General features: G+C 44.2%; 1 protein-coding gene across 2 annotated transcripts in view; it reads right to left on the bottom strand.

The window, feature by feature from the left end:
* The window catches only part of PLBD1 (phospholipase B domain containing 1), a 386,856-nt gene extending 379,249 nt beyond the window's left edge, over positions 1-7,607 (bottom strand). The window contains exon 1 of one of the 2 annotated variants that reach the window (XM_078641128.1): positions 7,025-7,607. In XM_078641128.1, the coding sequence (XP_078497254.1) occupies positions 7,025-7,094 (70 nt within the window). In that variant the 5' untranslated portion in view covers positions 7,095-7,607. The remainder of the gene's footprint in view (positions 1-7,024) is intronic. The other variant, XM_078641133.1, reaches the window with a different exon arrangement.
* Positions 7,608-13,248: the final 5,641 nt, after the last annotated feature.

The following is a 13,248-nucleotide window of genomic DNA, read 5'->3' as shown; positions in this document are numbered from 1 at the left end:
TATTACAAGATCCTTCTTTGCTGTCACAGGGGCAAACCGCGGAAACTCAAACTCAATCCAAACAACCGCATTTTCCCCCCAAGGCACCACTATCCAGTAGTTTGATCCTTTCTATCCTATTTTGGAACATTGCAGGTTTGCGGTCAAAAGTTGAGCAACCTAATTGGCTAGAAATAATTAGAAATCACAATATAGTATGTTGCCAGGAAACATGGTCGGTAACTGCTATCCACCTCCGGGGGTATAGATTGTATCATTCAAGTGCACGTCCCTCTCTTTTTGGTAGACCTAAGGGAGGATTATCAGTATATGTATCTAATACCCTTTCATTTAAGAACATTGTAGAAATATCAACTGAAGAGAATTATCAAATAATTAAACTCTCTGTGAATCAAGGGCATACATATTTTCTGGTAAATTTTTATAACAATCTGTTACCACTGGACTTTGTGAAAGTTGTTAATAAGATAACCTCTGTTCTATATGAGTATCGGAATTGCTGTCCCTCCCTCCCTTTTAAATTAATTTGGGGCGGCGATTACAACATTTCTTTATGTAATGAATATACTAATTCAAATTGTGGTATTGTGGACGAGGGTGGGAGACCCCTAACCCATTTCGCACACTCAAGTGCCGGGAATATTTTAAATGAAAAGTTTTTTCTCTAGGACTGGGGTTCGCGAATGAGTTAGTTGAACCCCCAATTGACTTCTTCCCTACCTTTCACGGCAGGGGATGTAACACTTTAATTGATTTTATTTTGATCTCTAATCACATGAAGGATGAGATGCTTACATTTTGTACTGGAGACGACGTTAGTAGTGATCATTTCCCTAACAGTGTCACTATCTCAGTGCCGTCTGGACGTTACCTAACTGGTAATCCTGGGCTGCTGAACCAAAGAGCCCTGAGCTTAGATAAAACTAACGGCTACTCGGTCAAATGGGCCAAAGTTGACCCGTATGTTATTACATATAATGTCATCACCAGAGCATCCCCTATGTTAGAAACATGCCTAAATTTGCTCTCCACTGCAGACGAAATTCGGACTAGCTTTATTAACATTACTAAAGTGATTAGCAAGGAGCTGCTTCGTAAACAAAAGCAGAATGGCTCACAGGAAAAAAAGGGTGGTTTAATTCTGAATGTCGCAGAGCCCTTTCAACTCTAAAAATAGCCTTATATAAACCCGAGAGGGATCAGCTTGAAATTAGGAAGCTGAGAAAGCTCTATAATAAGGCGAAAAAAGGAATGTAAGAAAGAAAGGAAAAAAGATCTGTGGGAGAAGCTCCACGAGAGTTGTAACAGAAAGGATAGTTTAATGTTTTGGAAAGTGGTCAACTCACCCTTCTTGAATGATGTGAACACTGGTCCTAGTGTTGAGGTAGCAATCACTGCAGAGGGTTGGGTTTCCCACTTTTCAAGAATATTTCTAGCTGAAGTTGTTAACTGTAATGAAAGCATATACATATCCCCCTATCCTCTTGAACTATCTTTTAGTCATGAGGAAGTAATGAATGCTTTGTCTTCCTCAAAGCCTGGCAAAGCTCCCGGGCTGGACGGCGTACCGTTGGATATCTATACGCACACCCAGGAGCTCTGGTCCCCAGTACTGACCAGAGTAATTGAAGCAGCATTAAAAGGAGGTCTTGTAAAATCCTGGTCAACTTCTATTCTGCTCCCCATTTTTAAGAAGGACGACCGTAATAATCCAGCATGCTACAGGCCCATTTCACTCCTGGACTCTCTTGGTAAAGTTGCAGGTCGCTTGATCCTGGAGAGATTGCGGGTCTGGTCTGAGGATAACAACATCATGACAGACCTGCAATACGGCTTCCGGGAGGGACTGGGCACTGTGGAGCAGGCTCTGAATCTCTCCCTTCTAATTGGGAAGTATGCCCAGGCCAAGAAAGGCAATCTCCACTTGGTCTATGTGGATCTGACCGCAGCCTTTGACTGTGTTTCACATTCAAGGCTGTGGTCAATCCTAACAGAACTGGGAGTAGACCCTCCAATAATATCCTTCCTATGCGAGCTGTACTCGGGAGCATCGGCCAGGGTGCGATTTGGGGTCAACGGGGTGCTTACTCCCCCCTTCGCAGTCACAAAGGAAGTCAGACAGGGGTGTGTTCTGGCTCCCTTCTTATTTAACCTTTATACAAATGGTCTCGAGAAGGCCATGTTAGAGGGGAGTCAGGACTTGCCAGCAATCGCCCGTCGCCCTATTCCTGCGTTACTTCATGCGGACGACGCGGTGATCATGGCACGAACCCCAGTACAACTTCAGATCCAGTTAAACTCCTACTGTAAATTCATGGCTTCACTGGATTTAATGGTGAACATTAAAAAAACCCTTGTTATGCATGTTGGTAAAAAGACATCCAAGAAAAAAATCGATACTTATTGAAGAAGCTAAGTTGGACTGCACCAAGACATATCCTTACTTAGGTATTTTATTTGATAATACCTCTTCTTGGAAATCGGCCATTGTTAGTAGACATCTTCTATTTCTAAGAGCTACTTCTGCCCGAATTGCCTTTGCCCGTAAAATAGGGAAGCCTCCCCCAAAAGAATTTATGCAAATATACTATGCTAAGTGTCATAGCGTAGCTGTTTATGGTGCTGGGGTGTGGGGCTACGTACCTGTGGTCATCTTGCAGAGGGTAGAGAACAATTTTATTCGTTATCTCTTGGCCGTTCCACAGTGTTCTCCAACGTTTGCTTGTCATATCGAATTGGGCATGGATTACATTGCTGATTATATAAAAATCCAGCCAATATTACTGTGGCACCGCATCTGGTCAACGGAGCAGTGTAGCTTAACTCGTGCCTTAATTTCAGATTGCTTGGGTCTAGACAATTGGTCAGATATTCCGTGGCTGTCTTTTGTACACAACTTTCTCAAGGATTTGGGTCTTTCAATATATTTTAAAGAACCTGCAATTTTAACCACCATTACAAGAAAGGCCTTGAGATTGCTATGTCTATCACATTTAAGGGAACTACGTATAGCTCAAGAAATTAATAAAGTTTCCAATCGTCATAGTTTAACTATTCAATGTACTCAGGGCATCCAGCCGTATCTCACCTTTTGTCTGACCAGCTATGAAAAATATTTGTTGACACGGTTTAGGCTCAATATGTTTTTCCGTCTGGTTACATTCCCAAGGAGACAAGATTGGTCAACTTCTATTATCCGGTGTCCTTGTGATGGTATTTCAGAACAGTCTAATATTCACGTATTTCTGTTCTGTAAATTCTGCGAACTACCATGCAAACGCTGGATTATTCCAATGTTGTTATCCCAAGGACTGAGAAGATACCGCCCTGCCCTTATGGCATTACAACATTTAGATACAGTATCAAATGCCAAATGTATAGCTATGTTTCTTAAAAACTGCTTGAAAATCCGGTCCACACATGATTAATTATAGTGACTGAAAATTGAACCACCCATGGCAACCATGTTTGATATTACACAACTAGCAGGCGGAGTCCAAACTTTTTATCTAAACAACTGTAGTTATGAATGACTTTATTATGTCAATGTACATATAATGTTTAATACTATTTTATTCTATTTTTATGACTGTACATGAAATTGTATATTATGACTGTTGCTTTTATGATTTTATCTTGTCTTAAAATCGAATAAAGCTTTCTACTAAAAAAAAACGTGTTGGTCAATGCCTCAAGGTGTACGAACAAAGAACTTCTGAACTCAGAATGTCCTTGCACTCCCGACTGCTCATTTCCTTTCGTAAACCCCATCGCCCCGTTTCCTCTGCTACTCTAGCCCGCTGGGTTATGTCCCTTGCAGGCATTGACGTCTCCGTTTTCTGATTCCGCCAGGGGAGCCATGGCTTCCAAAGCTTTTTGGGCGGGTTCTCGCCTGGAGGACATTCTGAGGTCAGCAGATTGGTCTAATGACAATTTTTTTGTATGTTTTACTGCAAACCTGTTGTTATGCTGCTTCTTTAGTAATTGATATGCTTTAAACAAGCATAATAGGAACCTCCGGTCTTGTCATAAAATGTAGATTTTCCTACGAAGTTATGACGGAAAGTCTTAATTTTATTAAAGACACGGCGGCGATTATTATCCCGCTGCAACACTCTTAACCTGTGTTTCTCCCTCCCTTTAGCGGCTCCAGCATTGCCTCCTGCATCCTCATGATGGAACGGATCCTTTACAAGAACCCCTTCAGCTTCGCCTGGACGCCTCTCCTTCTGGTTTCAAGCCTTCTGCTGAGCTTCCCACACTTCGTCGACCCTGGTTGGGTGTTGGTCAAGAATTTTGCACCTGGATTTTAGCCCTTGCTATTGTGTTTTCGATTGCTCCTCTGTTTATTGACTATATCTGAGCAGCTCGCCAGTGAAAAGAGGAATGTTCGCAGTCAAATGGTGACGTTATCCTGACTGATGCTCTATGATTGGGTGTGATGTGTCTTTCTGTTTATGTTCCCATTGGCCAGTTAGTTTCTCTGGGCCCTCCGGGAACTGTAGTGTTTACTTATCTTGGCTGCTATGGAAAATAAAGCAAGATAAGAAAGGCATAATACTCGCCTCCATGTCTCTAATAAAATTAAGACTTTCCGTCATAACTTCTTAGGAAAATCTACATTGTAGTATATATGCAACAATATCTTGTTGACCAGTGGTTACAATATATTATCCAGTAGCCTCTTTTCATCATGGCGCTATAGTTGGGTTGTTTTTTGGTAATGAATGAACATAAGTCCAATATCTGGGCTATTATGTTTGTGATAGTTTTAACTTTTGTAATTGGAATTGTATATCACAAATTGTTTTAATATATACTATAATTGTTTGCAGCCTTGAGTAAGTCCTTTCGGAAGAAACACGTGTCGGCTGCCTGTTTCTTATGTATTGGAATTTTTGAAATGGTAGAAAGGACACAGAAGAAAATTAAGACCAACTTATGGACTTCCTCTTTCCTACTATGGTGGTAAATGCCTGTTACACAGATTTGGACTAATTTTGGATGTGCCTCTGCATTTGTGCAATAGATCAATTTACAGGTACTTAAGAGATGCAACTGTTTGGAGGCAGGTTTATAACTTTGTTGAACTCACCCCCCCCCCCCCCCCCCCCATGTAAGAGATGTGCTTCTACTGCAAGAATGCCAGTTGATTCTGACTCTAAGAGTAATTACAAAAATAATTATTTTAAATAGCATTTACTAATGTATTTATTTTATAGTGCTACTTATTCCAGTGTAGAGTGTCAGAGAGAGAGAGAGAGAGAGACAATAAATCATACAAGTGGGTAAATCATTGTATAATAAATGTTATGTAAGACAATAAGAGCTATATGGTTTGGCAGTCACATATCGTCTATACTTGTAGACATATGTTGAATGCATAGTCGGGAGAAATACTAAATCAGGATTTAAATCGTAATACAGTGGTTGGGGTAAGGGTTATCTGTACCAGCAAAACGTTTTACTACCCGAAAGGACTTTTCTTTGCAAACTGGAAATAATAACAGATTGAGAAAAAAAAAAACCAATAACACTGTATGATATTAGAAGGACTGCAACTTATGAACTGAAAGTAACAAAGCAGTGTCTGTGTCAAGCAGTAACCCAATAAACAAATATATGGCGCAAGAAAACACATATACACACACACACACATATCAGCAGGATACAGTCAGAATCTTGAAGACCATACAGGATATTTTTATTCAAAAAGGATTCCGGAGCAACATGTCTTTAGAAACAGCAAATGCAGGAGAAAAACAAAAAGTCAGGTTGAGAGTGGCAGCGGCCCAGTTGGAGAACCCACTCCCTGATAAACCACTGACCGCCTCCAGCTAACCGGGCCAAAGCTAAAGAAGGAGCACTTTCTATCCATTATGGCCTTCAAGACATATTTCAAATACTGTCTTGCCATCTCTAAACAGTGCCAGAACAACTTGTCTGTATTGGACCTAGCTGTCCCAAATAGAATAGTTTTACCATACCCAGGGATTGTGACAACAGCTCCTGAAATTTCAAGACCGGTTGATATATCTTCCCATATAAGCCAGTCCTAAAGAAGAGGTTGGTGAGCCGCAAAAGATGTGTTGGCTGTGACTATATGTATCAGAGTATCAAGAACTATTAATGAAACGTATACTTTTTAAAATGTGATTAAAAAGTTATCATTGTAAAGAAATTGTAGATGAAAGTACTGCTATAATTTGTAAAAAAGGGTTTTTTGAAAGAGGATTATAAAAGAAACATTTTTTCAATAAAAGAAAAAGCGAAATGAGTGAAGGTGAATGAATTAATTAATATGTAGCTAGTTGATCATGACTCTGCACTGATGTGTATTTATGTTTCCTTACAACATATCTGTTTATTTGGCTACTGATATAGTGGGTAGTAGCCTAGCTCAGGGCCCTTCACATCTGTAACCCATAATATGCACAAACTGCTCAAGCAGTAATCCATTTACCTATCTTCATAAAATACAAATCTGTGATCTGCAGGTTACACAGTGTGCTTTGCAGAAGCAACATTAACCCTATATGCTACTGTACGAGTCAAAAAGGAGACTAGAAAAAACACAGATCCCTCCAGCCGCTGCAATTAATTGCCAACAATGTAATCTTACCATTATTATTCTCCCCTGAAATTCGCTAGGCACACAAAGATCTATGCAGCAAATGTCTTAACCCAGTAGATATTCTAACATGCAGCCTCTTCTGCAAACAATTAAGCAGAACAGATTTACTGTCACATTTGTCCTTGTAGCCAAATTCTTTGCACCATAATTTTCCAGTTCTAAAAAACATAAAAATGTATAATTTAACTGCCAGACTCCGCACCCACTGACGCCACCCCCTGTCCTCTGCCAAACCTTGACTCCCATTATTGATTATCAAAGTCTATTTCCCAATGCCAACACTTCATGAAAGCAGGTTTCTCTGAGAAAGAAAGCAACCCCAGAAAGCAACCTGACTCCCACGCCCTGCACAAACTGTAGCCCCTCGCTCTATACAGCCACGCCGTTTACCTGCTTGCCCCCCAAAGGGCTGAAGGAGTAACAGGACGCAGAGTCTCAGCAGCTGTTTGAAGCCTTCCATTGAGCGCAGTTAAGGTTGTAAGACTGTGTCGGGGGATGTGACCGTTTCTGCTCTCGCAGCTGCTGCTTTAGTGCACTTTGGAGAAGTTGCTGTGATTCCTGGGCAGGGCTGGAATTTCCTCCTAGGGAGGGGCATCTCGGGTCTCCGCCTCTCCGCTGGTGTTCCGTCGGTTGGAGCAAGCTCCATATCTTTGTTTCATCCTCGGCAAGATTTTGTCCTACATAACCAGACCTCGCCCCCTGCCCTGTGCGACCCACAACATCACCCGCAGAACAGCTCCCCATAAACTTATTTTACCATGGAACAAATCGCCTACGCTGCTCTTTACCAATGGAGTGGAGTACTGTACCAACTGCTCTATCCATGGAGCTGTTCACGCCTCGCTGAGCTGCCCCATGGGGGCCTACGGTAATTTCATTCCGCCTCAGCCGGGCGACCTGAGCAAACTGGGGGATTTGGCACAACGGCAACCGCGGACCGACGGCCCAGGCGCCAACCGGAAGCTCTACAGGTAAATAATTCCTTGGGCGGTGCCGGTGATGCAGACTTTGAGTCAGGCTCACTCCCTGTTCTACAATCGCTTCAGTGCCGAAGTCGCCGTAAACATTTAATTATTTCATGAAATTAGCTAGTGAGGGGAACCCGGTTCGAGTCTCGGTGCTGGCTCAACATACTTCGACTCTCGGCAAACCACGTAATCTCGTGTGCCCGCGCAAAATGGATGTGTAAAGAGCCCAGAAATTTTGGGTCAAATTTGCGCCTTATATAATAAAAACTGCTGCAAAAGTCAGAGGCTTTCATGAATGAGAACGACGGGACAAATGCACCTGGACTCCCGGCTCCTTTATTAACGTCTTTGAGGCTCTTTAAAACCGCTCATAGCGGCCCACGCCATTGAAACTCCGCAAGAACAAGCAAAGCCTTTCCAAAATAAAGAAAATACAGAGTACGCTTTTACGTAAGGTCCGCCGGAGAGGCGCGGAAGCCGTTGGGTCATTTCCGTGTTGTCTCATCGTCGCGTGCACCCTGGTTATTCTCGTGATCTCGTCCAGGCCCAGCTGCAGCGCGCCTGGGCTGCCCGGCGTCTTCCCCGTCCAAGTGAAGTTCGAACCTGCACACTCTGTTATGGAAAACCTACTACGGTACACTAATAACTGCTTAATGCACATATTATTAGCGTGTTAAGCGCTCACAACAGAGGAATGAGGCGACAAGGCGATCATGTGCACATCGCAGGGTGTTCTTCAGCTGTTGTGGAAAGTTGAGTTGCTAGGGTGACCGGGTCTGGTTGAGGGTCAAAGTTGCTGTATATATGTATGTATGCTGTATATATGGAGGTGATTTTGTTACAGGAGAATTCCATGAGCTTGTTGCAGAGGTCTTGAGATGGGGTGATGTTGCTCAAAAATGCAGCAATGGGGACAAAAGTTGCAGACAGAAATAGACATAAAGATTGCAATACATGGGAATTACAATGCCCTTAGAGGCTCGTTTACTGGTAACCACAATACGTGTGGAATGAATGGAAGCACTGTATCTGCTGTGCCTAATACAGTTACGTGTTCTTTAACGGTTAAGGTGGCAAATTACCCAGGACCATCGCCTTTGAGGACAGAATAACAGACACTTTATTTGTACAGCACTGATGTGGAAAGAGGCAGGCTGTGGCGTAAGGGCCAAAGCTGCCAACTCCTCACAACACCGAAGCCACACACATGCCACTGCCCCTATTTATCAACATTTAGCTACTGCTTATTTCAGATTATCTAAAAAAAATATTTATTAATCTTTCTATTGATGACAGGTTTACACATTTTAATGCTACACAAACAAATGATGGACGGAATGCTGAATGAATCATTCATCAATTAATCAATCGGTACATTTATAAAGCGCGCTACATACCCGTGAGGGTCTCAAGGCGCGGGGGGGGGGGGTCCGCTACTGATCGAAGAGCCAGGTCTTGAGGAGTCTTCTGAAGGTCAGCAGGTCCTGGGTTTGTCGTAGGCTGGTGGGTATAGCGTTCCAGGTCTTGGCGGCGAGGTAGGAGAAGGATCTGCCGCCGGCGGTGGCTTTCCCGATCCGAGGAACTGGGGCGAGGTTGGCTGAACGGAGGTTTCGGGTGGGGGTGTGGAAGCTGAGACGGTTGTTGAGGTATGTGGGTCCAGTGTTGTGTAGGGCTTTGTGTGCGTGGATGAGGAGTTTGAAGGTGATCCTCTTGTTGACGGGGAGCCAGTGCAGGCCTCTCAGGTGGAGTGTGATGTGGCTGCGTCGGGGGACGTCGAGGATCAGTCGTGCCGAGGCGTTCTGGATTCGTTGAAGTCGTCTCAGGAGCTTTGTTGTTGTTCCTGAGTAGAGGGCGTTCCCGTAGTAGAGTGCTGGTGACGAGGGTCTGGGTGATGGTTTTTCTCTGGTCTGGAGGGATCCATTTGAAGATCATGCGGAGGGTGTTGAAGCAGGACGCGGAGATGGCGTTGACTTGCCTGGTCATGGATAGGGTGGAGTCGAGGATGACCCCCAGGTTGCGTGAGTGGTCTGTGGGTTCCGGGTCTGTGCCTAGCGATGTGGGCCACCAAAAGTCGTCCAAGGCCGATGGGGTGGGTCCGAGAATGAGGACCTCCTTCTTGTCTGAATTCAGCTACATTCACCCCCAGTCAAGAGATCTGGGTTAAATCCATCGTTCTTTTGCTCGCCCTGCCACCCTATTTAGACCCAGACATATGCAAATCAGTCTTGACCCTATGCCTCATGGGAACAGTCCAGACCGAACTGCCAAGCCAGGTCCTCTCTGGACTGGAAACAAGCATCCTGGGCCTGGTTTCAGGGTATGTCACCCTTCATCAGCCAGGCTAGCTTGAATCCAGTGGCACAGTCAGCAAGGGACATACCCATCCCACATATGGCAAAAAATGCTATGCAAACAAATGATGGACGGAATGCTGAATGAATCATACACTCACCCCCAGTCAAGAGATCTGGGTTAAAGCCATAGTTTGTTTGCTCACTATGCCACACCAATTTAGACCCAGCCATATGCAAATCAGGTTTACACAGTTTAACCACTATACAAACATTAATGTTCAGGGATGCAGTCTTATTGCTACGCTGTAACACCAGCCCCAAATCATTCACACTCTTTGCCAATTCCATGTTCGGCCTATTTCATCGTGAGTTACCCCGGGTCCATCTCCAGCTCCATCTGTGGGGGGTTCACAGATTCCTCCTCTTTAATCATTCAATTTCTCCCAAATCTGTAACCACTTCTTGGGGCATCCTCTGTATTCATATATTGTCTTTTCTGTCACCATGCACCAGTCCATATCCCTCTCCCATTGTAGCAGCGGTGTTTCCTGGGCCCCCACAATTTTGCAATGTTACGTTTGGCTATGATCTGTCCCAATACCACCCATATTATTTCCTTAGGATTTAAGTCACTTGACCCCATATATTTAGGAGGCACATCTTTTTACTGTTTTCTAACTTGTCCCCATCACTTCTTCCATGCATTTCAACACTGCAGCCCAGTAACTTTGTATGTGTGGACAATTCCAAATCACATGTATAAAAGTACCCTCTTGCCCGCAGCGTCTCCTGCACCCTGAATCAGTTCTGTAACCCATCTTTACCAACGCCGAACCCGCAAGATGCATCCTATGGAGCTGCACCAGACTCAACTTGGAGGAGATAGCAATCTCTCTGGGGGAGGCGATTGCCTCTAGCCAGTCTTCCTCCTCCATCTCTGCTACACTTGCTCCAATCTAGCTCGAATCTGTGTGAGAGGGTCAGTCATGTTGTTGATCAACTTCCGGTAGAACTGTGAGATGGATTTACTGGCATGTAGCCATCTAAAATCATATCCTCCAGAGGGGAGGACACCGGGAGTGTTTTCCCTTTTGTAATAGCTGCTTGCAGTGCGTGCTTGACCTGTAAGTACCTAAACTATTCTGTTTTTGCAAGGTTGTATTCAGTTTGTAGCTGGGTGAAAGTCACCACTTCTCCCGCCTTCCATAAATCACATACCTTAGAGATGTCAATCGAGTCCCACCGGTCGAACCCCTTAGTGTTCCTTAAATTAGATAATATGTCTGAGTCCCATAGTGGGGTAAATTGCATGACCCTGCCCTCCCAGCTCAAGCTGTATGTGGCTGTCCGCCATATCTGGCCCGCATACATTGTGGGGCCTGACAGTTTCAATTTATTGGGTTTGGAGTAAAGTACTCTTGTAAAATCTCCCTAGGGTAGTAACCACCTATCCATTTGGTGTTCAGGGTCACCTGGGGGTCTATATTGACTTCGATTAATCGCGAGTTGCGCCGCCCAATAATATCGTTTAATGTCTGGAAGACCAATTCCCCCCTCATACCACCCCCTTGTGAGCTTTAGAGTTGATATCCTGGTTGGTTTCCCTTCCCAAATAAGTTCTCTCTGGGCGGCTTCAATGGCTTTAAAATATTCTGCTTTTACTAGATTTGGGGAGTTCTGCAGGGCGTACAGAAATCGCTGCAGGGACATCATTTTAAAAAGTGCTGCTCTCCCCAGCAGGGACAGTGGGAGTGGTTTCCAGTGATGAATGTCGCTTCTAAGTCTTTGTAGCTGTGGTAGGAGATTTTGCTCATAGAATTTCATCGGGTCTCTAGTGACATAGTTTTCTAATTTTTTGAATCCCTCTAATGCTTCCTTGATAATCGTCCCTCTGGGCAGGGAGGGAAGCTTGCCATTGAGAACAAAGATGACTGATTTAGCCCAATTTATTCTGTACCCCGCATATTTCCCAAAGTTGTTAAAAATATGCAAAGCTTTGTTCAGTGAGGTCTTGGGTGATGCCATGTATAACAGAATGTCATCCAAATATGGCGATATGCTGTCTTCCCATTCCTCAGCCCACTTCAGCCCCCTCATGATTGGGTCCCTCCTTATCCACATCGCCAGTGGCTCTACCATCAAGGCAAAGAGCAACAGTGAGAGGGGGCACCCCTGTCTCGTTCCCCTCCCGAGGGTAAACACTGGAGACTTCCGGTTATTTATGACTTTGTGAGCCAGTGGGTCCCTGTACAGTAATTGGACCCAACTTAAAAATTCGGGTCCGAATTTCTTTAGAACGGTAAATATGTAGGGCCATTCGATCGTGTCGAATGCTATGGCTGCATCAAGGGATACCACCACTGCGTCTTCACATATTGTATCTGCTCGTGCCATCACTCTGTGCAACTGCAGTAGATTAAGAGCCGTGTTTCTGACTGCCATGAAATTGGATTCATCCGGGTGCACCAATTTAGGTATGACCTGAAGCAAGAGGGTGGGCAGTATTTTAGTGAGGATTTTGGCTTCTGCATTGAGCAACGATATTGGTCTGTATGAGGAGCATTTATTCTTAGGCTTCCCACTTTTGTGAATAACTACTATGGTGGCCAGTCTCTGGGCTATAGGGAGTGATCCTTTCTTTTTACTCTCTTGTAACATTGGTATTAGGTATGTTTATGTTTATGTTTTTGCAATTTGTATAGCGCGCAACTACCCTGGGGTGTCTCAGCGCTTAAGGATTCTGAAGTCAAGACAAGTAGGCGCAGGGGTAAATGAGTGAACAACCAGGTTTTGAGTTGTTTCCTGAAAATGATGAGGATGGGGCTGGTTTTAATGATGACGGGGAGGGAGTTCCAGAGTCTGGCTGTAGCAACCACGAAGCACCTATCTCCCCAGGTAGCTTTCTTAGTTTGTTGGATGGGAAGGAGGTGTGCTGAGGCAGAGCGGAGTGACCTGGTGGGTGCGTATAGGAGGAAGGCATTTTTTAGGAACTGAGGGCCAGAATTGTTAATGGCTTTGTAGGCAATACATAAGGCTTTGAATTTTGTCCGGCTTCTGATGGGCAGCCAGTGAAGCTGGCAGATAAAAGGGGAGATGGAACTGAATTTGGGGATACCGAGCAGAATTCTTGCTGAGGAGTTCTGCACCAGTTGGAGTTTGTTTAGGACCTTTTCTTGTGCATTGAGGAGGAGGGTGTTACAATAGTTGGTTCTGGAAAAGATTAGGATAGTGATGAGAGTTTTGCCAGCAGAGGGTGGGAGGAATGGAAGTAGCTTCTTAATTTTTCTTAGGGTGAAGAATGAGGTGGATACGACCGCATTAACGTGGTGATTAAAAAGGAGTTTGTCGTCGA

This window comes from Lissotriton helveticus, chromosome 1_1 (assembly GCF_964261635.1).
Source record: "Lissotriton helveticus chromosome 1_1, aLisHel1.1, whole genome shotgun sequence".
Taxonomy (NCBI): Eukaryota; Metazoa; Chordata; class Amphibia; order Caudata; family Salamandridae; genus Lissotriton; species Lissotriton helveticus.
Note: the sequence above shows the minus strand (reverse complement) of the source record. Positions and strands in the feature narration are given on the sequence as shown.